General features: G+C 40.7%; 1 protein-coding gene across 1 annotated transcript in view; it reads left to right on the forward strand.

Annotated features, from left to right (window-relative positions):
- Positions 1-291: 291 nt before the first annotated feature.
- ANKUB1 (ankyrin repeat and ubiquitin domain containing 1) overlaps positions 292-27,623 on the forward strand; it is a 42,197-nt gene continuing 14,865 nt past the window's right edge. Inside the window, 4 exon segments of the mRNA XM_004278182.4 lie at positions 292-491; positions 1,796-1,939; positions 17,786-17,845; positions 17,847-18,003. Coding sequence (XP_004278230.2) covers positions 402-491; positions 1,796-1,939; positions 17,786-17,845; positions 17,847-18,003 — 451 coding nt within the window. The 5' untranslated portion in view covers positions 292-401.

A 27,623-nucleotide genomic window follows, 5' to 3' on the forward strand; every position in this document is an offset into this window, starting at 1 on the left:
TCCATCAGCTGTACTTGGATGAATATGGATTCAAGTATCAATGGATGGTGGTCACATTACAAAGTATAATTTATGTGTGGCAGTTTTGTATTACATGCTTGACGCTTGTTCACACTTGCCTCAACCATTGTCAAGTTTTCCGGTTTCCATAATAGAGCAACAGGTGGCTGTTGACTAATGCCACTGGCAGAGAAACATTTCCTCCAATGTAGCTGCTGTCAGTTTCACCGGATACTGTGGTACTGCGGGACTTCTCTCTCCACGTTCTCTCAACTCGCCTTTGAGGCTAGACAGTGACAGCTGCCTCTGGCCATCATTTTTGTCCTTAACTGTGAACTGGATTCTCCCAGCTATCCAATAGGATCTTTGAAAACAGCTTCTTTCTTTCTTTTTTTGACAAAATGAGGATTTTCATAGCTTTTGAGGGATCTTTTGAACCATTTGATGTTTCAGCAGATGAAACTGTGGAGGCTGTCAAGCTGATGATAAAGGTACATACTTTGTCCCTGAGCCCCTAAGATGTGCATTAATTTTAAGTATGCAGTGAAGTTTAAACTGTACGTGGGTGCATTTTCAGCAAACAGGGGACTAAAACTATTTGAAAGTATCATTGTTTGCTTACATAATCGTTCGTTAGAAGATATTAACTCTGGAGGTGTTAGACAGGAAAATTCTCAGGGGAAAAAAAGTTTAGCTTATCTTTATGATATTTGTAGATTGTGTATTGGCCAGATAGTATTACTGAAATTCTTCACAAAAGGAGAAAAACAAGACACTAACTCTAGGCCAGGTAAGTGGAGCATACAGTTGTCAGATAGATGGCCTGTGTGGTGAGCAAGCAACTATAAAGAACCAAAGGATTTTGGAGGTGGAGAGGACTTCTGGGCTACAGCCTCATTTTGCATTCAGGGAAAACTGAAGCTCAGATAGATTGACCATTTAACCTAGGATCACAGAGCCAGAATAAAAAATAATTTGGGTGCAGTACTTTTCTTACAAATTTCTTATAAATACTCACTATAAAATGGAAAATTAAGACAAATATTTAGGAACTGACCATCAAATGGTATTTAACTTGGAGATGATTTATTCCCATTTACTAAGGATCATTTACTGAATCATAGTTACATGATACATAGTAAATTACTATGATCCCTAAAATCTAGATCTTCTAACACAGAAGCTCTTAATCTTTATGTATCATGGATCACTTTGGCAGTCTGGTGAAGCCTATGGACTCCTTCTCAGAATGTCTTTAAATGCATAAAATAAAATACATACCCCCAAAAAAGGAAACCAGTTATACTGAAATACAATTTAAAAAAATTAAAAAACAAATTGTGATATTGTGACATGTGGGTTTCCTTATTAACACATTAACAAGTGTTTGCAGTGTATCTCATAACTATTACAATTTCAAAGGAGATCAGTATAAATAATATTTTGTATCTGCAACAACAATGATGGGATATGAAAATATCTGTGATTTCTATTGGTGACAAAGTCACAGGAACAGTCAATTACTGCTACTTTAGCTTGTTGTCTATATACATAAGAAAAATCCCCATTTTATTTGAAGTTAATAAAAACCAAATGTAGTTTTTTGCCACCTAAGTTCTAACCATCAACTTTTGGGGATGTCTAAAGACTTCAGATTAAGAACTCCTGTCTAATACTTCCTCCTTCTGTCCCAATTTTATAATACTCAGTGGAAAATGTAAAAGATAAGAGATTACATTGCTGGTCTAGTAATGTAGAGATATGCTGTTTTCATAATATGCTATTGATTTTTAAGGATTATTTCCACATTCCTCTCTCTGAAGATGAACAAGGCAGGAGGTATCTGGAGCTGATGTACGCTGGAGCAGCCCTAAAGGACAGCTGGAGTCTTACTGATGTTGGAATATCTTTTTGTTCAACTCTCAAATGCTTTGTTAAGGTATGACAGATGATCAGAGTAACAATTTGTCCAAGATGTCTACCTCATTTCAGAAAAAGTTATGAAGAATTCAACCAAAGTAGTTCACAATGTAGGAAGAGCTTTTCTCTTCTTGCCTTCCCCTCTCTTCCACTTGCATAACTAGACTTAGGCACAATTTGTGCTGTAAGGGGAAATAAGGCATGGAGACTGGATAGAGCTCCCTTTGTTTACTCTTTCTCTCCCTTCCCTCCTCTATCCCCCTTGTTGCCTGCCCCAAAACAGTCATCGCAGAGCAACCTATAAACCAATATAGGATCAAGGCCAAGGGGCTGATCTGGAACACTGATGTGGGAGAAAGAAGATTAGGTCACTTCCATGGCCTTACAATGGATTACGGGAATGAGGAAAGGGAAGAAATTCTCAGTAACAATAAGAATGAAATGGCAGGATCTACATTCAAATCCTACAATGCAGCCATTCATGAATTATGTGTACATATAACAGAGACAGCATTTTCCATTTATACTGTCCTTAATCAGTGGTGCTTAATTTGGGGTCCATGGCTGGCTTTAAGAACAAAACCCTAAAACTGCAAAATATGCAAAATTATGTACCTGGAGACTTTCTGGGTGAAGGATCCTTAACTTTTGACAATTTCTCAAAGAGACAGGTAGCCTAAAGAGTATTAAGAGCTGTTCTCTAGGATAGAAATAGTATTCAGTACTGGTTCTCTACCCCATATGAAAACACGAGCCTCAAGGAACTTAGTAAAGTACATATTTTCTGCTAAATGGGACACTTATTTTCTCATGGTTAGCATTAAAAAAAGTTTATGGTAGCTAAAGCTAACTCTTTTTCTTTTCATATATTTTACTGATTGACTAAGTGGGAAGTCTATTTTTTAAAGGAATTTTCTAAAATATTTATTATTTATTAAGTAGTAAAGATAAGTCACAGAAAAAAAAAACATTGTATGATCCCATTTATGTAAATAAAAAGGCCATATTTTATATATGTTTTTAATGTCTTATAAGCATTTATTCATGTATTTTTTAAATCTTTTTATTATGCTTTTTTAGATAAATTTTTAAAGTTTATTTTTTATTGGGATAACATTGGTTTATAACACTACATTACATATCTTTCATGTGTACAGTATTATATTTCTACTTCTTTATACTCTATAACATGCTCACCACTAGAAATTTAGTTTCCAACCATCTCCATACAGTTGATCTCCTTTACCCATCTTGTCCTCCTCCCACCACCCCTTCCCCTCTGCTAACCACTACTCTGTTCTCTATATCTATGTTTTGGTTTGGTTTGTTCAATTTTTTGTGTTAGTTTACTTGTTTTTTATATTCCACGTATGAATGAAATCATATGGTGTTTGTCTTTCTCCGTCTAACTTATTTCACTTAGCATAAATTCCTCTAGGTTCATCACGTTGTCGCAAATGGCAAGATTTAATCATTTTTAAGCCTGAGTAGTTCCGTTGTATATATATATATATATATATATATATATATATATATATATATATATATATACACGTTGTGTGTATATATATACATACACATACACACCACATCTTCTTTATCCATTTGTTCATTGATGGGCATTTATGTTGTTTCCATATCTTGGCTATGGTAAATGATGCTGCAGTGAACATAGGGGTGCATATATCTTTTTGAATTACTGTTTTGCTCTGTGGAATCTTTTTAGTTTGTTGTAGTACCATTTGTTTTCCTTGCCTGAGGAGACATATCTAGAAAGATATTGCTAAGACCATGTCAAAATGCATACTGCCTATGTTCTCTTCTATTGCATTTTATGGTTTCAGGTCTTACATTTAAGTCTTTAATGTATTTTGAGTTGATTTTTGTGTATGGTATGAGATACTGATCTAGTGTCTTTCCTTTTTCTTTCTTTTTTTTAAATGTGGCTATCCAGTTTTCTCAGCAACATTTATTGAAGAGACTATCCTTTCTCCATTATACAATGGAGAAAACTCCTCCCCTTCTACCTTTGCTCCTTTGTTGTAAGTTAATTGTCCATGTATGTGTGGGTTTATTTTGGAGCTCTCAATTCTGTTCCATTAATCTATATATCTGTTGTTCTGCCAATACCATGCCATTTTTATTACTATGGCTTTGTAATATAGTTTGAAATCAGAGCATGTGATACCTTCAGCTTTGTTCTTTTTTCTCAAAATTACTTTGGCTATTCAGGGTCTTCTGTGGTTCCATATAAATTTTAGGGGTTTTTTTGTTCTATTTCTGTGAAAAATGTCCTTGGGATCTTGATAAGGATTGCATTGAATCTGTAGATTGTTTTTATGGACATTTTAACAATGTTGCTTCTTACAGTCAATAAGCATGGCATATCTTTCCATTTCTTTGTGCCTTCTTCAGTTTCATTCAACAATGTCTTATAGTTTTCAGTGTACAGGTCTTTCACCTCCTTGGTTAAATTTATTCCTAGGTATTTTATTCTTTGTGTTGTGATTGTAAATGGGATTGTTTTCTTAATTTCTCTTTCTGCTAGCTCATTGTTACCATCTAGAAATGCAACAGATTTTTGAAGGTTGATTTTGTACCCCGCAATTTTGTTTATTATTTCTAATAGTTTTTTGGTGGAGTCTTTAGGGTTTTCTCTATATAAAATCATGTCATCCATAAATAGTGACAGCTTTACATCTTCCTTTCCAATTTGAATGCCTTTCCTTTCTTTTTCTTGCTTAATTGCTCTGGCTGGAACTTCCCAATATGTTGAATAAGAGTGGCAAGCGTGGGCATCCTTGTCTTCTTCCTGATTTTAGAGGTATTATTTTTAGGTTCCTGAAAAATGTCTAGTTATCAAAAAAGGAAATAAAAACAATTCTAATTTCTTCTGCTTTTCTCTCTCTGATACTCAGAAAATTGTAGTATAATACTTTTTTAAGCAGACCTAAATTCTATGTCATTTCTTAAATGTCTCATGTCTTTAAATATGTATATACATACTGTGTTTTTGTTACTGTACAGTATAAACCCTCTAAAATTTCCTGGAATTCTCCAACACCAATAATGATGTTCAAGACATTTTTGTTGCTTGCTTACTTGGAGATAGTGGTATAAGATCAATACTAATATTTGGCTTTTTTGGTTTTTTTTAAAATTAATAGTAATCTTTTATTTGTTTATTTATTTTTATATTTATTTTTGGCTGTGTTGGGTCTTTGTTTCTGTGTGAGGGCTTTCTCTAGTTGTGGGAAGCGGGGGCCACTCTTCATCATGGTGTGCGGGCCTCTTCACTATAGCGGCCTCTCTTGTTGCGGAGCACAGGCTCCGGATGCGCAGGCTCAGTAGTTGTGGCTAACGGGCCTAGTTGCTCCGCGGCATATGGGATCTTCCCAGACCAGGGCTCGAACCCGTGTCCCCTGCATTAGCAGGCAGATTCTCAACCACTGCGCCACCAGGGAAGCCCCAATACTAATACTTGAAATAGCTAGAGGAATCTAATTGAACCATAGCTATTCAGGGATGTAGACAAAGTGTGTTAAGAGTATGAATAGAATACTTTTACTCAACTAAGCACTGACTTTATTTTATTATTTAAAAATTTTTTAATTTATTTTTGAGCAGGTAGTACAGTCACATGGTGCTCAATTCCAGTGGCACAGCAGGATACACAGTAAAAAGTCTCTCTCCTACCTCTGGCCCCCAATCTTCCTCCCCAAAGTAACCTGTGTTCATAGTTTTACTTACAAAAATATTTCATAACTTCTGCCAATTAAGCATCACCTGTCACAGTGATGCAAGCTGCCTTTGCACTGAACTCTAACCTTTCCCTGGAGTTCTAAACTGCTAATGACAAGAACAGAATGTAGACGTAAAAGACTATTCCAGAAAGCCCAGGCAGAATATAATTATGAGTCACAGGGCTGGCCAACAGGAAGGGTTTAATTAAAAACTCTCAAGTTCCATGGAATTTTTACCGATCTTCATCTTCACCTTCTCTGGCAGAATCACATTTAGTGAATTTCTTATCACTAGTTTTGGGAAGGAAAATAATATCTTGAATCTGAAGGAAGAGAATTACCTGCAAAGCCATAAATACTGGTTTCCATCCTAACTCAGTTCCTGTTAAATTAGATGATATAACAGGCCTATTTCAAAAGTCCACACTATTCACTGTTTATGTATGATAATGTCCAAACTGGGTTTGTAACAACAAAAATACTTTATGAAAATGTCCCTTGCTTCAAAGAATGAAGTCATATCAACTCTATACTGTTTGATCTATCTTAGGTAACCAAAGACTACCTTCCAAGTCATATTATTGCTTTATTGCATAATTAGATGCATACAAACTTAAGTAGTACTTTTCCTATCTAACTATGTTACTTCACGCAATTAGTTCCATTTTCTGAGAATCTAGGAAAGCTAGAGTCTCAATTTATTTTGGTACAAGTTAGAAATAGCATGATATAAACCAAAAACTTGGCAAGTAAGCAATTTTTTCTTTTTAAAAAGATGTAAGTAGATACCATGTGTCATGAAATCAATCCAGACTATTTGGTTTCTTAATTGCACTTATATTTTTGTATGGATTACAAGGTTTCGCTTGTGTGAAAAGCGGGAAAGATGTTAGATAAATGGAGGTGTTCTATTCTAAATAGTCAATGGGTTTTCCAGTTTCTCTGCTAATTACACTTTCTCCTTTAATGGTAATGTAGACACATTTGGAAAAGTGAATGGGGGATGACATAAGAATAGTAGGGAAAGAACATTGCCTTAATTTTTCTTTCCTTGGAAAAGAACTCCTACAGAAACCACAAGAAATATTTTCTCTGGCATGTATCGCCATGTTCTATTAGCACAGGTTTCAGCCCTGCCCATTCATTGCTGATGCTGTTGCAGTGTTCCTGTAAACCACACATGAGGCATTGCAAAGGCCTGGGTCACTGTGTGGCATGCAGAGGTGCTATCGCCATTTACCTCCTTCATCCTAACCTGTGTAACTGTGGAAACTATTGCTTGAGTTTTGTTCATTGTTGTCACCAGGGCATAGAATAATACCTGGCACACAGTAGGCTCTCCATAAATATGTGTTGAGTAAATGAGTTGATGAAGGCTTGAGGGATAAAGTAGGAAAATAAACAAGAAGGTATATGATTGTTGTGAGAAACGTCATAGGTATTGAGATGCATTTCAGGGTTTGGGTTCCCTCCCTTGCTGTGACATCTCTCCTCCCCTTCTACCTTCGAGTCAAAGTGCTCCAGTCTTAGTGCTTTTCCCTATCCAGCACCAGGGTTCTTAGGCTGCAAGCAGCAGAAAGGAACCTGGACAATTAAGGAGGAAAACAAACATATAAGAAAGGCTATTGCGTAGTTCACAGTCTTGACAGGAAGATTAGAGAATTGGGCTCAGAGATTATGCTGCCAGAAATAATTTCTAAATCATGACCCACAACTAGTCCAGGAAGGCCCCCGCTGCAGCCGCCCTAGAGCCCTCAAAGCAGACACTGGACGCAGCTGCCAGCCCTGTTGCCAGGCCAGCAGTGCTTCAGATCTGCCACTGCCAGGGAAGAGTCCCTGTGTCTGCTGCTTCTCTGCCTTCCTGGCTCCGAATTCAAAGTGGAGGTGGATGGGGTGGCTTGACTGGGCAGCACCCTGGTCACACATCTGGGTCGCACAGCAAAGGGGGCTGAGAAGCAACCATCTGGCAGGTTGTGTCTTCTAAAGTGTGAGGAAGACTCAGTCTCCCTAACACTGTTTTTTTTTTCACCGCACTGCATGGCTTATGGGATCTCACCAGGGATTGAACCTGGGCCACAGCAGTGAAAGCCCGAAATCCTAACCACTAGGCCACCAGGGAACTCCCTCCCTAACACTCTTTATGGCTTCCCTGCCTCCTTCTATCACAATACTTCCACCAACCAAGGGCTGTGGTTAAAACTTAGTCAATTCTTTCTGGCATCCTTGGAAAGTTGTTTTATGGTGAAAGAGTGTGTTATTTGTGGCACCACTGAGTAGATGTCTATCAGACAAATTGGAGAAGTTTGAACTATACTAGTAGGTCTAAAATTGATTCAAAATCATATACATTTTAGCTTTCAAAAGGCACTTTTAAAACACCAAAATCTAGGGATGTCCCTGGTGGTGCAGTTGTTAAGAATCCAACTGCCAATGAGGACACGGGTTCGAACCCTGGTCCGGGAAGATCCCACATGCTGCAGAACAACTAAGCCCAAGAGCCACAACTACTGAGCTTGTGCTCTAGAGCCCACGAGCCACAACTACTGAGCCCACACACCACAACAACTGAAGCCGGCGTGCCTACAGCCCATGCTCCGCAACAGGAGAAACCACCGCAATGAGAAGCCCAGGCACCACAGTAAAGAGTAGCCCCCACTCGCTGCAACTAAAGAAAGTCTGCACACAGCACCGAAGACCCAACGCAGCCAAATAAATAAATTTATAAAAAAATAAAACACCAAAATCTATGAGATGCATATGTGAACTTAGATTTTAAACACAATTTAAACACAAAAACATGTATAAACATGCTCCTTAAAATGTATAATTTACAACTAAAAACATGTTTCTAAATACAATGTCTATTTTTTTCTAAACTTAAAGCCTTAAAGAATAGTATATAAAGAATTTGGTGGAGAATTCCCTGGCAGTCCAGTGGCTAGGACTCCATGCTCTTACTGCTGAGGGCCGGGGTTCAATCCCTGGTCAGAACCTGTGGGGAGCTAAGATCCTGCAAGTCATGAGGCATGGCCGGGGGTGAAAAAAAAAAGAATTTGTTGAGGAAAGTTGTTTCAATTCACTGTCCTAGACTCCAAGTATAACTTCTCCAGAATGACAATCATACAAAAGGAGAAGTTCATGAGGCTAAGATGTTTATGAAGACATCTCAACTTGCAGTTTAACAAAAACAAACATTATATCCCCTTTTGGTCTATTCTGGAACAGTTGGGACATGTTTCTGCTTATTTGGTGCAGCAACTCCAAAATAGCAAAATATATTAAAAAAAAAAAAAAAGAGGAACCAAGATGGCGGACTAGAAGGACGTGTTCTCACTCCCTCTTGCGAGAACACCAGAATCACAACTAGCTGCTGGACAATCATCGACAGGAACACACTGGAACTCACCAAAAAAGATACCCCACATCCAAAGACAAAGGAGAAGCCACAATGAGACGGTAGGAGGGGTGCAATCACAGTAAAATCAAATCCCAAAACTGCTGGATGGGTAACTCACAGACTGCAGAACACTTATACCACAGAAGTCCACCCACCGGAGTGAAGGTTCTGAGCCCCATATCAGGCTTCCCAATCTGGCGTTCCGGCAACGGGAGGAGGAATTCCTAGAGAATCAGACTTTGAAGGCTAGTGGGACTTCGACAGGACAGGGGGAAACAGAGACTGCACTCTTGGAGGGCACACACAAAGTAGTGTGCACATCAGGACCCAGCAGAAGGAGCAGTGACCCCGGGGAAGACTGAACCACACCTACCTGCTAGGGTTGGAGGGTCTCCTGCAGTGGCGGACAGTGGCTGTGGCTGACCGGGGGGACAAGGACACTGGCAGCAGAAGTTCTGGGAAGTACTTCTTGGTGTGAGCCCTCCCAGTGTCTGCCACTAGCCCCACCAAAGAGCCCAGTTGGGCTCCAGTGTTGGGTTGCCTCAGGCCAAACAACCAACAGGGAGGGAAGCCAGCCAGCAGTCAAGTGGATTAAAGTTTTACTGAGTTCTGCCTACCAGAGCAACAGTCAGCTCTACCCACCACCAGTCCCTCCCAACAGGAGACTTGCACAAGCCTCATAGATAGCCTCATCCACAAGAGGGCAGACAGCAGAAGCAAGAAGAACTACAATCCTGCAGCCTGTGTAACAAAAACCACATTCACAGAAAGACAGACAACATGAAAAGGCAGCAGGCTATGTACCAGATGAAGGAACAAGATAAAACCCCACAAAAACAACTAAATGAAGTGGAGATAGGCAACCTTCCAGAAAAAGAATTCAGAAGAATGATAGTGAAGATGATCGAGGACCTCGGAAAAAGAATGGAGGCAAAGATCGAGAAGATGCAAGAAATGTTTAACAAAGACCTAGAAGAATTAAAAAACAAACAAACAGAGATGAACAATACAATAACTGAAATGAAAACTACACTAGAAGGAATCAATAGCAGAATAACTGAGGCAGAAGAACAGATAAGTGACCTGGAAGACAGACTAGTGGAATTCACTGCTGTGGAACAGAATAAAGAAAACAGAATGAAAAGAAAAGAAGACAGCCTAAGAGACCTCTGGGACAACATTAAATGCAACAACATTCACATTATAGGGGTCCCAGAAGGAGAAGGGAGAGAGAAAGGACCAGAGAAAATATTTGAAGAGATTATAGTCAAAAACTTCCCTAACATGGGAAAGGAAATAGGCACCCAAGTCCAGGAAGGGCAGAGAGTCCCATACAGGATAAACCCAAGGAGAAACATGCCAAGACACATAGTAATCAAACTGGCAAAAAGTAAAGGCAAAGAAAAATTATTGAAAGCAGCCAAGGGAAATACGAAAAATAACATACAAGGGAAAACCATAAGGTTAACAGCGGATTTCTCAGCAGAAACTCTACAAGCCAGAAGGGAGTGGCATGATATACTTAAAGTGATGAAAGGGAAGAACCTACAACCAAGATTACTCTACCCAGCAAGGACCTCATTCAGGTTCGATGGAGAAATCAAAAGCTTTACAGACAAGCAAAAGCTAAGAGAATTCAGCACCACCAAATCAGCTCTACAACAAATGCTAAAGGAACTTCTCTAAGTGGGAAACACAAGAGAAGAAAAGGACTTACAAAAACAAACCCAAAACAATTAAGAAAATGGTCACAGGAACATACATAGCGATAATTATCTTAAACGTGAATGGATTAAATGTTCCAACCAAGAGACACAGGCTTGCTGAATGGATACAAAAACAAGACCCATCTATATGCTGTATACAAGAGACCCACTTCAGACATAGGGACACATACAGACTTAAAGTGAGGGGATGAAAAAGATATTCAATGAAAATAGAAATCAAAAGAAAGATGGAGTAGCAATACTCATATCAGATAAAATAGACTTGAAAATAAAGAATGTTACAAGAGACAAGGAAGGACACTACATAATGATCAAGGGATCAATCCAAGAAGAAGATATAACAATTATAAATATATATGCACCTAACATAGGAGAATCTCAATACATAAGGCAACTGCTAATAGCTCTAAAAGAGGAAATCGACAGTAACACAGTAATAGTGGGGGACTTTAACACCTCACTCACAACAATGGACAGATCATTAAAATGAAAATTAATAAGGAAACACAAGCTTTAAATGACACAATAGACCAGATAGGTTTAATTGATATTTATAGGACATTCCATCCAAAAACAGCAGATTACACTTTCTTTTCAACTGCACATGGAACATTCTCCAGGATAGATCACATCTTGGGTCACAAATCAAGCCTCAGTAAATTTAAGAAAATTGAAATCATATCAAGCATCTTTTCTGACCACAACGTTATGAGATTACAAATGTGTACAGGGAGAAAAACGTAAAAAACACAAGCACATGGAGGCTAAACAATACGTTACTAAATAACCAAGAGATCACTGAAGAAATCAAAGAGGAAATCAAAAAATACCTAGAGACAAATGACAGTGAAAACACGATGATCCAAAACCTATGGGATGCAACAAAAGCAGTTCTAAGAGGGAAGTTTATAGCTATGCAAGCCTACCTCAAGAAACAAGAAAAATCTCAAATAAACAATCTAAACTTACACCTAAAGGAACTAGAGAAAGAAAAACAAACAAAACCCAAAGTTAGCAGTAGGAAAGAAATCATAAAGACCAGAGCAGAAATAAATGAAATAGAAACAAAGAAAACAATAGCAAAATTCAATAAAACTAAAAGCTGGTTCTTTGAGAAGATAAACAAAATTGATAAACCATTGGCCAGACTCATCAAGAAAAAGAGGGAGAGGACTCAAATCAATAAAATTAGAAATAAAAAAGGAGAAGTTACAACAGACACCGCAGAAATACAAAGCATCCTACGAGACTACTACAAGCAACTCTATGCCAATAAAATGGACAACTCGGAAGAAATAGACAAATTCTTAGAAAGGTATAACCTTCCAAGAATGAACCAGGAAGAAAGAGAAAATATGAACAGACCAGTCACAAGTAATGAAATTGAAACTGTGATTAAAAATCTTCCAACAAACAAAAGTCCAGGACCAGATGGCTTCACAGGTGAATTCTATCAAACATTTAGAGAAGAGCTAACACCCATCCTTCTCAAACTCTTCCAAAAAATTGCAGAGGAAGGAACACTCCCAAACTCATTCTATGAGGCCACCATCACCCTGATACCAATACCAGACAAAGATACTACAAAAAAAGAAAACTACAGACCAGTATCACTCATGAATATAGATGCAAAAATCCTCAACAAAATACTAGCAAACAGAATCCAACAACACATTAAAAGGATCATACACCATGATAAAGTGGGATTTATCCCAGGGATGCAAAGATTCTTCAATATACATAAATCAATCAATGTGATACACCATATTAAAAAATTGAAGAATAAAAACCATATGATCATCTCAATAGATGCAGAAAAATCTTCTGACCAAATTCAACACCCATTTATGATAAAAACTCTCCAGAAAGTGGGCATAGAGTGAGCCTACCTCAATATAATAAAGGCCATATACGACAAACCGACAGCAAACCTCAGCCTCAATGGTGAAAACCTGAAAGCATTTCCTCTAAGATCAGGAACAAGACAAGGATGTCCACTCTCACCCTTATTATTCAACATAGTTTTGGAAGTCCTAGCCACGGCAATCAGAGAAGAAAAAGAAATAAAAGGAATACAAATTGGAAAAGAAGTAGTAAAATTGCCACTTTTTGCAGATGACATCATACTATACATAGAGAATCCAAAAGATGCCACCAGAAAACTACCAGAGCTAATCAATGAATTTGGTAAAGTTGCAGGATACAAAATTAATGCACAGAAAACTCTTGCATTCCTATACACTAATGATGAAAAATCTGAAAGAGAAATTACGGAAACACTCCCATTTACCATTGCAAAAAAAGAATAAAATACTTAGGAATAAACCTACCTAGGGCATCAAAGGACCTGTATGCAGAAAACTATAAGACATTGATGAAAGAAATTAAAGATGATACCAACAGATGGAAAGATATACCAAGTTCTTGGTTGGAAGAATCAATATTGTGAAAATGACTATAGTACCCAAAGCAATCTACAGATTCAATGCAATCCCTATCAAATTACGAATGGCATTTTTTACAGATTTAGAACAAAAAATCTTAAAATTTGTATGGAGATACAAAAGACCTCGAATAGCCAAAGCAGTCTTGAGGGAAAAAAACGGAGCTGGAGGAATCAGACTCCCTGACTTCAGACTATACTACAAAGCTACAGTAATCAAGACAATATGGTACTGACACAAAAACAGAAACATAGATCAAGGGAACAAGATAGAAAGCCCAGAGATAAACCCACGCACCTAGGGTCAACTAATCTATGACAAAGGAGGCAAAGATATACAACGGAGAAAAGACAGTCTCTTCAATAAGTGGTGCTGGGAAAACTGGACAGCTACACGTAAATGAATGAAATTGGAACACTCCTTAACACCATACACAAAAATAAACTCAAAATGGATTAGAGACCTAAATGTAAGACTGGACACTATAAAACTCTTAGAGGAAAACATAGGAAGAACACTCTTTGACATTAATCACAGCAAGATCTTTTTTTTTTTAATTTTTTTTTGTGGTACATGGGCCTCTCACTGTTGTGGCCTCTCCCATTGTGGAGCACAGGCTCCAGACGTGCAGGCTCAGCAGCCATGGCTCACGGGCCCAGCCGCTCAGCGGCATGTGGGATCCTCCCGGACCGGGGCACGAACCCGTGTCCCCTGCATTGGCAGGTGGACCTTCAACCACTGTGCCACCAGGGAAGCCCAGCAAGATCTTTTTTGACTCATCTCCTAGAGAAATGGAAATGAAAACAAAAATAAATAAATGGGACCTAATGAAACTTCAAAGCTTTTGCACAGCAAAGGAAACCATAAACAAGACGAAAAGACAACCCTCAGAATGGGAGAAAATATTTGCCAACGGACAAAGGATTAATCTCCAAAATATATAAACAGCTCATGCAGCTCAATATTAAAAAAACAAACAATCCAATCCAAAAATGGGCAGAAAACCTAAATAGGCATTTCTCCAAAGAAGATATACAGATGGCCAAGAAGCACATGAAAAGCTGCTCAACATCACTAATTATTAGAGAAATGCATATCAAATCTACAATGGGGTATCACCTCACACCGGTTAGAATGGGCATCATCAGAAAATCTACAACAACAAATGCTGGAGAGGGTGTGGAGAAAACAGAACCCTCTTGCACTGTTGGTGGGAATGTAAATTGATACAGGCACTATGGAGAACAGTATGGAGGTTCCTTAGAAAACTAAAAATAGAATTACCATATGATCCAGCAATCCCACTACTGGGCATGTACACAGAGAAAACCATAATTCAAAGAGACACATGCACCCCAATGTTCATTGCAGCACTGTTTACAATAGCCAGGTCATGGAAGCAACCGAAATGCCCATCGACAGACAAATGGATAAAGAAGATGAGGTACATATATACAACGGAATATTACTCAGCCATAAAAAGGAACGAAATTGGGTCATTTGTAGAGACGTGGATGGATCTAGAGACCGTCATACAGAGTGAAGTCAGTCAGAAAGAGAAAAACAAATATCGTATATTAACGCATATATGTGGAACCTAGAAAAATGGTACAGATCAACCGGTTTACAGGGCAGAAGTTGAGACACAGATGCAGAGAACAAACGTATGGACACCAAGGGGGGAAAGTGGCGGGGGTGGTGGTGGTGGTGGTGTGATGAATTGGGCGTTTGGGATTGACAGGTATACACTGCTGTGTATAAAACTGATGACTAATAAGGACCTACTGTATAATAAAATAATAAAAATTTTAAAAAAAGCATTTGTGAAAGATACTGTGGTTTTCAAAACTTGCATTACCTTCTCTTTTATGTCTCCTTAATTTTTCCTATTTAATGCACATGTATGTATTTACAGTGAGTTTGCATTTATTTTTTGTTTTGTTTGTTTTAATTATTTTATTTGGCTGTGTCGGGTCTTAGTTGCAGCCCGCAGGATCTTCATTGTGGCATGCAGGATCTTTTTAGTTGCGACATGTGGGATTTGGTTCCCTGACCAGGGATCAAATCCAGGCTCTCTGATTTGGGAGTGGGGTGTCTTAGCCACTGGACCAGCAGGGAAGCCCCCTGCATTTATTTTTTGAAAACAAAAGTGGAATTATTACCATGCAATAGATCTATGTATTGGAAGCCCCCTGCATTTATTTTTTGAAAACAAAAGTGGAATTATTACCATGCAATAGATCTATGTATTTTTTTTTAATTGAAAAGTCAGAAACTTTGTATGTATCTCCTACCATGGTGTCTTGGTTTGTTTGTAAAGCAGAAAATCTAATTTTACATTTGTCCAACAATGATTTGTTTATGGGATTGCTTATTTAATAGCATCTGACTGTCTTGGGTATAACTACCAGTGTTCCCCCATTCAGAACATTTGGGGAGGGGTATCACATAGATAGATGCCTTTTTTTAAATAGATAAGGTGAGTTAGCAAGTTGCTGGTAATCAACAGCTATCTGCTCATTCTCTGTATAAGCAACAGGAAGAAGTGTCACCAACTGGTGTGCCACACTAGAACTTAAAATGGGTTTCCCACAAAAACAAGGTTTATAAAATGATGACTATATAGCGTTAAAATAGTACAATGAGAACTATGTTCCAGATATGTTATGAATTATTTATTCGATACATATTTATGGACAGTCTGCTCTGTACCAGGTACTATTCTAGGCACTGGGTGACAACAATGAACAAAACTCAAGCAATAGCTTCCACAATAACACGGATTAGAATGAAGGCGGCAAACGTTTATTCATATTCTGGGAAGCATCTTTTCAACTTATTTTTCTAACATCAAATAGTAGTTAGTTAACTGTTAAGGGTGACTTGAGCCTTTGCTGCTTTGATTGCATGTTACACATTTAATTCTAAATATAAATTAGAACCTATACCAAGGGCTAACTTTAGGGAAATCAGAGTAATCATAACAGAAATAAGGAGCAACTATTACATAAAATATAATTTTTCTCTCTTCCTCACTATCTTTTTATTCACCTTTCATAGCAATTTCTTCCTGCCCATATATACCCCATGGATTAGGTCAGGCAGATACCTGCCTTAATGGAGCCACAGGAAAACATGAGCATGGTGAAAGGGAAAGGGTGAATCCTCATGTCCTTTCAATTTTTATTGAGTGGATTTACGAGAAGCTGTTGAGGAAAACTGTCCTAAGCACTTTAAATTCAGCCAGCAGCTCAGCTGGCTAATGGCTTTATGCTCAGCAGAAGATATCGGAACCTCTCCCAGTGACCTGAGTCACTGAAATGGACCCCAGGTCAGAGCACTGCAGCCTAAACTTTCATCAATAACACTACGTACTCCTTCAAAGCTCTTTCAAAGAGATCCGCATGTTGATCACATTCTGGCAATGTGTTATCTGGTAGGTGGGGGATGAATTTAATGTATTATAAACTTGAAGCAGGGAGGGGTCCCTGCAGAAACCCTAGACGAATTTGATGGGAGAAAAGGGGAGGGTAACGGGTGGGACAAGGGAGCAGTGACTGGCTGGAGTCCCCTGGAGGAACCTGGAGGCCAGGGCTCTGCTTCTCAGTTTTGCTCAAGGTCCCACGTTACTCTTACCGGAGCCCTCGGTGGCAGCTCTCGGCGCTCACATCTGCCACACCAGCAGCGCACTAAAGAAAAACATGATCGTCCTGAGTCCACTAAAGAGGAAGTAAAGCCAGTTTCTTTTTTGTTGTTGTTGTTGTTAGAAAAGTGAAAATTTTAATAACCTTCCCTCCCTTCCCATTCTCCCCCTTTGCTGTGTTTTTGGTTTTAGTTTTATTGCTTTAACTGTTAACAAAAGAAAAAATACTTTCCCAAACTTTTCTTCTTAACTCTTCCAGATATCTCAGTTCCACCTGCTTTCTTATTTAGATTCCAAAACAAGAGGAACAAAGGAACCTTTTCTCACTTACATCTAGTACTTCCCTTTTTAAATAGTAAAAGTAAATACACATGGTTATTAAAAAAAAAAAGAAAAAAGTCAAACCATACAGACAAGGAAGACCATAAAATGATAAGCAAAACTCTCCTCCCACTCCCCAGAGATAACCTCAGTTCCACTCCCCAGAGATAACCTCATAGAAATAATTTTTTCAGTTGACTGAGGTTTAGAATCCACAGTATTGCCAAATTAAAGTGCAGCACGATGGAGGAGTTGTTTCTAAACTAACACCTCCGTAAGCACAGTGTGGATATAAATTCTCCCCACTCCTCTTGTGTATCTGGGTCCGTAGACTAAGAAGTAAGAAGGGACTCAAAGCCCTGCCATGTCTCCCTCACTTTTCTCAAAGAAGGAAGACTCATAAATTTCCTCAGGACAGAAGCGTGAGACTCAGACCAGAAGTCAGAGAACTTAACTGGCCTTTGCTTTCATCCTTAGCACCCATGTGTGGGAGCTAGAGGCACTCAGAGCCACGTTCCAAGATGTTTGTGCCTTGTCCCAACCCCCAGACAGTGCTTATTTCTGAGTTCCCTTCATTTCTCTTCCCTTAGGAAGAAGAAAAGCCCACTCTCTGCCTGTTCAATGCTGTGACCCAAGAGACAATGCCCATTAATGGAGAGCATTTCCCTTCTTGGTAAAAAAGTGTCTGATCTGAGAACACTGATAGCTCTGAGATGTGGATTCCCTGTGAGTGTCTTCTGTCTTCGGACCCCAGAGGGACTGGAGATGTACGACTGCAACACGCTCAGGGACTACCAGACAGACCTCGGTACCGCCCACTATATGTGATAGCAGCTACTACTCAGCACTCAGGTTCTTTGATACCAGACTCACAACAGAAGGAGGAGTTGTTTCTAAACTAAAACCTCTGTAGGCGCAGTGTGGATGTAAATTATCAAAACCCCTCTTTGGTGTCTGGGTCTGTAGGCTAAGAAATAAGAATGGTCACATACCCCTGCCATGTCTTGTTCTCTCTGCTCAAAGCAAGAGGACTTGTTAATATCCTCAGGATAGAAGACCAGGACTCAGATCTGTTTATATTTTTCTCTTTCAAAATATATTTCAAGCATATATAGAAGCAAGTTCTAGTAGATATTCTTTTTCCTCTTTTTAATGCAAGTGGTAGCATATGATACATATTGTTTGAACCTTGCTTTATGCGAACTCATTTTGAAATATTGTCAGTTATATTAAACAATCTTTTAATTAAACAGTATGAAGCCAATACTGTGCAGGCCAAACAGGTGCCTCAGTGAGCACCCTTCATCCCTGATGGACAGATTACAAGCTCTCTTTAAATACTGTACTTCAGTCATGTCTGCTGCAGCCATACATTATTAAGCCAAACTCAAAGGACTGTCAGATTTGTTTTAACCATATTGGCAAATGGTTCAAACTTTATAGAGATTCTTGCTTGAGGTGAATAAGTTTTTGCTGACAGCACATCATTAGGCAACATTGTGCTATAACATTTGCTGCAATGGAATTTGATTTCTCCCAACTTATAATCGGGCCTGTAGACATCCATGAATTAAGCAGTTTTGCTTTTTATAACTGCTAAATTTGCATTTATTGTTACTTTCCTGACTATTATGTTTGCTTATTCTTTCCTGTTATTTTTAACTGAGGCTCTCAAAACTTTGACATCAATTACCATCCCTGTTTTTGATCAGAGGAAGTGATGTTCTAGCAGTCGTCCTCAGAGTATCTTACTGTAAACACATATCTGCTCTGTGTGCTTGCTGAGGGATCAGCCCTGCACAGAACATGGTGGTGGCTGATTTAAGTAAGGGTACACAAGTGGCATTTGTCTTCGAGCAACTTATGACCTAGTTATTTAATGAAATGCCAAAGGATAAATGAGAAAACGAAGGTGACTGTTCTTCAGGCCTGTGCTGCTCAGATCATGATGTGACATTTTAGAGCACGAAGAGAATTTAGAAATGGCTTGGCCCAACATCTAATTTTCGTTTTTGGTCGTGCGCACGCCATGCGGGATCTTAGCTCCCCCACCAGAGTGGAACCCATGCCCCCTGCAGTGGAAGTGTGGAGTCCTAACCACTGGACTGCCAGGGAAGTCCCCCAACCCCTAATTTCTACAGATATAAAGACAGCAAAAAGGTTCTGAATGGTTAAATGACTTGCTCAGGGTGTGTCAAGGATAATGCCCCTTAAAATGACCCTCTAGGAAGGAGGTTTTTCAGATGTAAGTTTAGAGGCTCCAGCATGACCTGGGTAGATGGCTTTGGTCACCATAAGAACATATGGCATGGGAGGAGGGGCAAGGAAAGAGGGAACTCCAAGGAAAAGGAGGAAGAGCCTTTGACCTGCTTCACACCTTTGCCTAAAACACTCCTAGCAGTCTTTTTTTTTAAAATTTAATCCTTGTAAACATTTTATTTTATTTTATTTTTTTAATTTACTGATTTATTTTATTTTCGGCTGCGGCGTCTTAGTTGCGGCATACGGGATCTTTCCTTGTGGCGCGTGGGCTTCTCTCTAGTTTTGGGCTTCTCTCTAGTTGTGACACATGGGCTCCAGAGTGCGTGGGCTCTGTAGTTTGCGGCACACAGGCTCAGTAGCTGTGGTGCATGGGCTCAGTTGCCCCACGGCATGTGGGATCTTAGTTCCCTGACCAGGGATCGAACCCATGTCCCCTGCATTGGAAGGCAGATTTTTAACCACTGGACCACCAGGGAAGTACCCCTAGCAGTCTTTAAGTAGCCAGCCCACCTTTTTAAACTACAGGGTAAGGGAATCTTTGATCCACCTCTCTTCCAGATTCTCCTCTTTCCAGTCAATGTGTCACCCCCGATGCTGTCAGGAGCTGAACCTTGACCCCTTTCCAAAGGCAGTGGAAAGTCAGAAGGTTTTGGAGAAGCAGTCAAAGAAAATCAAAGATTTAAGTAGCTCAATTATTCCCTGCACATACTAGCTCATACAATAATATATAAAACTGCCTCTGCACTCTGGGCATTTATAGTGAAGTGGTAGAAATGAAGCATGCACATTTCCTCAGTTATAATCCAATAAGCCAGATCCTTGTAGGCTGAAGGGCTCAAGGGAAGGCTTTTTGGAGAATGTTGGACTTGAGCACACAAAGATGCGAGAAATATGCATCATCTGAGAGGAGGAAGGGAAAACATTCCAGGCTTCTAGGCCAGGAGAAAAGCATGAGCCACAGGATCAAGAACATGGGCTTACATGTGCAGCAGCATGGATGGACCTAGAGATTGTCATACTGAGTGAAGCATGTCATACTGAGTGAAGCAAGTCAGACGGAGAAAGACAAACATCATATGGTATCACTTATATGTGGGATCTTAAAAAACGGTACAAGTGAACTTATTTACAAAACAGAAATAGAATCACAGACATAGAAAACAAACTTATGGTTACCGGGGGGAAGTGGGGGTGGGGAGAGGGATAAATTGGGAGACTGGGACTGATATATACACACTAGTATATATAAAATAGATAACTAATAAGGACCTACTGTATAGCTCAGGGAACTCTGCTCAATACTCTGTAATGACCTATATGGGAAAAGAATCTAAAAAAGGAGGGATTTATGTTTATGTATAACTGATACCCTTTGCTGTACAGTAGAAACTAACACAACATTGTAAATCAACTATACTCTAATAAAATTTTTTAAAAATCAAAAAAAAAAAAGAATGTGGGCTTAATCCAGGGAAGACAGAAAGCAGGAGACTGTTCTAAAGAGTGGAGGGGCCTCGTGGAGACCAATGGGAATCTCACAGCTGAGGTCATATTGAGGAGGGTCTTAGAGGTGAGGCAACAGAGCACAGGTTTCATGTGCTTGCAAACAGAGCCATGTACATTCTGGAACAGGAGTGTTTCAATAGAAGTTTAATCTGGTGGCAGGCAGCATGAAATATAGAAAGGAGTGAGGAGAGCCTGGAAGTAGAGTGATATGCTAACTGGAGCTTTTGATAATCCCAGTATTAATTAATTCCACTAGGAATGGAAGAGGCAAATCTGAGAAATTCATGAGAGAGAGACAGAGCATCATGCTGGGTCACATCTAAGAAGAGGGAAATGCCAAGGCTCTGACGCTAGGACAGCAATGGTGAAATTGGGAAAAGGAGCTTATGCTTTGGGTCTTCAACTTTAGATATAAGGAAACTCAGAGAGTACATTTTTTTTTCCTGAAAATTACTCAGCTAGTTAGTGGCAAAGCTGTAAGTACAACTGAGTTCTTCTAATTCTACGCCATGACAAATATGGAGCTAGGGCTTGAGTGATGGGTTGGGTTAGCAGATATTGCTGTAGGCGTCCTGCCCATGGAGTTGGGGGTACAGCACGGTGAGAGGTGCTTTCCTTAGACAGTAAATACAGAGAGGGACATGTCAAGAGCCAAGGGCGTCGGTCAGATCAGATCCTGAGATCTAGGCGGGCTCCAGGGTCCCCCACCAGCCCTCAGGCCCCTTAGAGACCTACTGTGCCACTTTAATTCCTTTTATAAATGAGAAAACTGAGGCTCAGAGAAGTTAAGTGACTTGGTCAAGGTCATACTGGTAATAATTAGTCATCCTACACGCAGGATTGGGTTCTTTCCAACAACTTATACTGCCAGCCCAGTGTGTCTTTACTGATACCTATTTTTACTGATGCTCTCTAAGTACTGATCAATATCTTGTTTTGATTCCCACTAGGGGAAACCCAAACCAGACAAATGGTTTCCACATTCAGAGAAAAAGTCCAAATCAGATAGGCAGATATTGATCCCAGAGTATGCATGAGGAATCCAGAAACTTGGGATAGGGGGACCACAGCAGGAGAGGTTGGAGACGATTCCCTAGAATAGGCACTGTAGCTTGCACCTGCTTTCCTGCACAGCTTGGGCATGGTAGGTGGATTCGTAAGTAGAGAGTGGGTGAATCCAGGTTCTGTAGATATATACAATTTGGGGAGTCCACTTTAAAAAATTAAGAATAAAGAATTAGAAAGTTCATATAGAAAGAGGTCTTGAAGCATAATTCTCATTAATTTTACTTTCATTTCAGTTATAGATTTTAGTTGTATTTTCTGGAACAACATAGCATTTTTAAAATAAGTTTCTATTTTCTAGCAGAATGCCTAAGCTTATGAAGGAATGTAACGTGTGACAAAGGAGGCATTACAAAGCAATTGGAATGGAAGGATTATCCAATAAATGGTGCTGGTTAACTCACTTAGAAATTCTCTGGATATTCAAAAGTTGAGCATTAAGAGAAAAGCCATCCATTGTTACCTTCGATCTTTGAGAAATTAAGACTGCTTCATTGCAAAAAACTGAAATTGATAGTTATAACACCTGTAACATTTGTTCACATAAAATACAGGGCTTGTTGGAGGTGCCCTAACTGATAAGAATTTAAATCACATAGTATTCTCTAGTTTTCAGGGCTCATCAGTAGTGGACAGGTTGAGCTAGGGAGAGCTGAGACCCTGAGGCTAGGCAACCACCTAGGGAAGTGCAGATGGGCCAGGAAGACCCCACCCGTAGACATCTAGCAAAAGGAGGTTAGCCTTAAATAGGTCCTGCTGGTGGGGGTCCTGGAACAGGCAGGTCAGTTTGCATTAGCAGTTGGTAAGATGGAGGAAGGCAGAGTGTGATCCAGGGAGATCCAGCAGGGACCCGGCAGGTGAACCATAGCATCAGAGCATCAAGGTAGTGAATGAATCAATGAACGAATGACCGAAAAGGTGGGAAATGAGACAAGCTGGTTGCTGACACAGGAGCCTCTGTCAACACGTAACAGAAATCTAACCCCAGAGACTGGGGTTCGGAATAGGAACTCTCTGAGTTCCAGGCTCAGAGAACAGAGATGGGGCCTCAGTTATGAAACCCAAAAGGTAGAGTAGGATACTGAGGCTTGTGCTCTGAGGCACAAGGTGCGGGCTTGGTCTCTTATTCCTGGAGGAATAAGGCAAGTTACTAGAACAGGAAAACACCTGAGCGGGCTGAACAGGAAGAGCAACTTCCCATCAAACTTCTGAGCAGCTGGCCTGGACTCTTAACAAATCCCCTACAACTGAAATTAAGACTGTTCCGCGGGGGCTTCCCTGGTGGCGCAGTGGTTGAGAGTCCGCCTGCCGATGCAGGGGACACGGGTTCATGCCCCGGTCCGGGAAGATCCCACATGCCGCGGAGCGGCTGCGCCCGTGAGGCATGGCCGCTGAGCCTGTGCGTCCGGAGCCTGTGCTCCGCAACGGGAGAGGCAACAACAGTGAGAGGCCCGCGTACTGCAAAAAAAAACAAACAAAAAAAAGATATTGATGCCTAGACCCACTCCTAGCAATTCTGACTTAATTGGTTTGGGAGGGGGCTCAAGCAAATATCAGCATTAAAAAAAAGACTGTTCCGTGGGCCTAAGACTGCTCTGGTCATTCAAATGGAGGCTATGCGGTCTCAGCTGTGGAGGACCAGGGAGGCTGGAGTATAGTGCCAGGCTAAAGCTTTCCAACGCTCACCTCTGAGTGATTTTCATAATAAACTAAAAACATAGTAAGTCACTTTAGGCAGGAGATGAAATAAATGCACTTGGAGCACTGTTTGAAGTCTTTTGTTTCCAGTGCTATTCATAGAAATCAAATATTTTACAAGAAAGTTTAAGTACAACAAGAAGTTTTAGAGAAACTAAATCTACTATGTCATGGATGATCCACATTCTGGAAGATGTTTATCTAGGCATTTCTAGAGCGTATTTGCAGAACTGCTACTTGGTCTCTACAGAATAACTCCGTAATTCTCCAGCAAAAAGAGTGAATTCTCCCAGCTGAGGCCAGACTTGTGAGAGTTAAGGTAGGTTAGGGCCTTGATGGCATTAATGCAGATCAGGCTCTGTGGGTAAACATGCACAGCAACTAGGAATCAACCCACAAAGGACAGTGGGGCCAAGGTCAAGAAATCCCAAACCAGAGTCAAGAGTAAGGGAAGAAGAGCTCCATTTCAAGATTACAGGTTGTAACGTAGGACGTCCAAAAAGGGAGGGATCAGCAGAAAGAACATATACTCCGATGTGTGTCTGCCTGTGAAGTGGATGCAAGAAGGGCAAGAGGGCTTCCCTGGTGGCGCAGTGGTTAAGAATCTGCCTGCCAATGCAGGGGACACAGGTTCGAGCCCTTGTCTGGGAAGATCCCACATGCCACGGAGCAACTGAGCCCACACGCCACAACTACTGAAGCCCGGGCGCCTAGAGTCCGTGCTCCGCAACAAGAGAAGCCACCGCAATGAGAAGCTCGCGCACTGCATCGAAGAGTAGCCCCTGCTCGCCGAAACTAGAGAAAGCCCGCGTGCAGCAACGAAGGCTCAATGCATCCAAAAATATAAATAAATAAATTAAAAAAAAAAAAAAAGAAGGGCAAGAGCTGGGAAGCAGAAAGGAAAGCAAGAGAAAGGCAGCGGAAAAGAGGAGGCTTCTGAAGCACTAGAGAGAATTCTAAAGACAAAAATTCCAAGCCAAATTCTACTCCCAGCTTGCTGAGTAGCTTCAGGCAATTCCCCACGGGCCTCAGCTTCCTAGTCTGTAAAAGGAGACAATGGAGTAGGCTGGTCTTTTAGGATCTTTTTATCTTCAGCATTCTGTGACTCTAAGATTACTGCTGTTATGTTATCCTTCCTTCCTTCTCACCTGCAGGTATTTATGATGAACCTGTCTGAGCCTGAGGATAGGTGTGGATAAGCCAAGTCACACACTGTCCCATCACAGCTTTGGCATGCAACCTCTGGGGCCGCCATATTGCTTCAAAGGCAGCCAATCCACAAGCTGTCCAGTGACATCATCTCTCCTAGCTGAGACAATTAGAGTCTTGCTTGGAGATAAGTATAACACAGAGGACAGGCACATGGGCCCGGCAGCCAGATTGTCCAGGTCCAACTCCTGGTTCCACTATTTACTGGTTATGTAGAAGCTGGGGAAGTTACTTCGTCTTACAGTGCCTCAGTTTCCTCAGATGTCAAATGGAGAAAATAATATAACCCATCACTTAGGGTTGTTGTGAATTTTAAATTATTAAATTGTTCATGTACTTAGAATAATCTAGAGCATATAGTAAGCACTCAATGAATATTAGCTATTCATATTCAATATATTACTGTTATTATTATTAATTATTAGTCTTGTGAATTCAAATTGGGAAATGTAGAGAGACAAAATTGGTTATCGGTAGGGTTGGAAAATGAAGAGTGTCAAGAAATAAGGTTGGGTCACGGCAAACGCATGTTGCATGCATGCCAAAGTTGTCATAGGACAGAAGCTATAAGTAAGCAGGGCAGCCTGTCAGTAGAGAAAGGGAGAAGACACACAAAGAGACCTAAAGGGCATAAGAGAGAGTGAGAGAACCTGGGGCCCATGGGAGAGATGGGCAGTGGTCCATCTTGAGAGCTGTCTTGGTACCTAATGCATGGTAGACGTGGTCATTGTCTCAGTATAATAAGCCCCATTTTCTTGAGGGTCTCCTTGCAATCCAAGAGCATAACTAAAACAGAGCCCATAGACTGAATGAGACATAATGCTTGGGCTCAAAGAGTTCTTTTAGTGTTTGTCAACTGGCAATCCCAAAGCAGAAATGTATGTTCAATAATAAAGACTTTCAAAGTATACTTTGAAACCAGTTAAGCAGTCATTTACCCTATCTGGGGAGGTGAGAGGATGGTGTTGTCAAGGAGGGCTTCCTAGAGGAGGTGATGCCAGGATTGCATCATAAACTATTGGTAGGAGGATGGGGGAGTCAGAAGAATTCAGACAGAAGGGACAGTAAAAGAAGATGCCCCAAATCCAGAAACAGCCTGGGGTACACACAGAAGTCCAGGCCAGCCTGCTGGGCTATTAAGGGTTAGGAGGGCAGCACATGGCCAGAACAGGTTTGAGGAGTGGCTTAGAACTTCATTTAACAAGTATTTACTGAGCACCTACTGTGAGCCAGGCACCATCGGGGAAAGCAAGCATAGAGCTGTGAGCAAGGGTAGCAAGGTCCCCACCCTCTTGAAGCTTGCATTTCAGTGGGTAAGGCAAGCATCATCTCATAAACAGAAAAATATCGAATTTTAAATAAAATTAAGGAATATGAAGTAAAACAAAGCAGGATAAGGGAATAGAGAGGGATGTGATGAGGTGGGGAAAGACTATTGCAGATGGCTGGCCAGAAGAGGAGATGGCATCTGAACAGAGACGTGAATAAAGACAGGGGGAGGCTGTGGGGAGCTTCTCGAGGTAGCTTTAGGTGAGAGATTATCTAGGCCTGAAATAGGGCGGCGCTGGTTAAGATGGAGGTGAAGAAGCAGAGTTCTTCAACATTTGGGAAATAAACTTGTCAGGTCTTAGCGATTGTACAGATGTTGGGGGCATGAGAGAAAGGAAGGGATGAAGAACAACTCCCAGATTTCTAACTCAGGTAGCAAGGAAGGTAGTGGTGACACAACCTGAGACACAGAATACAGGAGGAAAAGCAGGTTGGGGATGAAAGGTGACAGGTTGTCCTTCAGAACAGTGGGGCCCTAGCATGATCCCTTAGATTGTGGTGTCCCCAGCTGGGGAATCCAGAGCTGGAGCAGAGGCCTGGCTGGAATGTGGACTCAGGAGTGACTGGCCCATGGGTGATCAATGAAGCCATCAGTTGCACTGAGGCTGCCTGTCAGTCAGCCAACAAGCATGTAGTGAGCACTCGGCAAACGGCAGGCAGTGTGGCAAGTCCTGAAGGAGCGTCGTTTGTAGGGGGTCGTGAACAACAGTCTCCAAACAAGTGAAATGATTTCAGGTACTGATGATAGGGACTGTGAAGAAATTAAAATAAGGTCACGGCATAAAGAGTATTGGAGGGGAGGAGGGGGTGGTGGCAGAGATTGCTTTAGCCCTGGTGGCCAAGAAGGTCCTCTGTGAGGACACGATGCTTGAAGGGAAAGCCGAGTAAGAAGGACACTGCCCTGTGAACTCTGGATAAAGACCCTTTGAAGCAAAAGAAATTATGTTCAGATGGGCGTGGCCTTGGTGTGTCTGAAGGACAGGTGAAAGGTCAGAGTGGCCAGAACAGAGTGAGTGAGGCAGGCTGGAGGGACAGAGGTCAGGGTGGGCCACATGGGGAGAAGACTGGGTTTTATCCTGAGGGAATGTGTAGAGTTAGAAGAGCAGAAGCCTGAGGAAAGATTCCTGGGAAACACCAGCCTGAAGGACAAAGAGAATGTAGTCACAAAACCAGGAGAGGGTAGGCTTTTGAGGAGCAAGTGAGAAATCCTCCAGCAGCAATGAATATATCCCTTTTATGTTCATAACACAGAACGGCTCCTGTTTTGTGAAGAATGGAATGAAAGGATCATTCAACTTCACCCACAGCCCACTTGTAAGCTAAAGGCCTGAGAAATGCATATGTCCTGCCACAGTTTCT

The sequence above is a fragment of the Orcinus orca genome, chromosome 5, assembly GCF_937001465.1.
Source record: "Orcinus orca chromosome 5, mOrcOrc1.1, whole genome shotgun sequence".
Classification (NCBI taxonomy): domain Eukaryota; kingdom Metazoa; phylum Chordata; class Mammalia; order Artiodactyla; family Delphinidae; genus Orcinus; species Orcinus orca.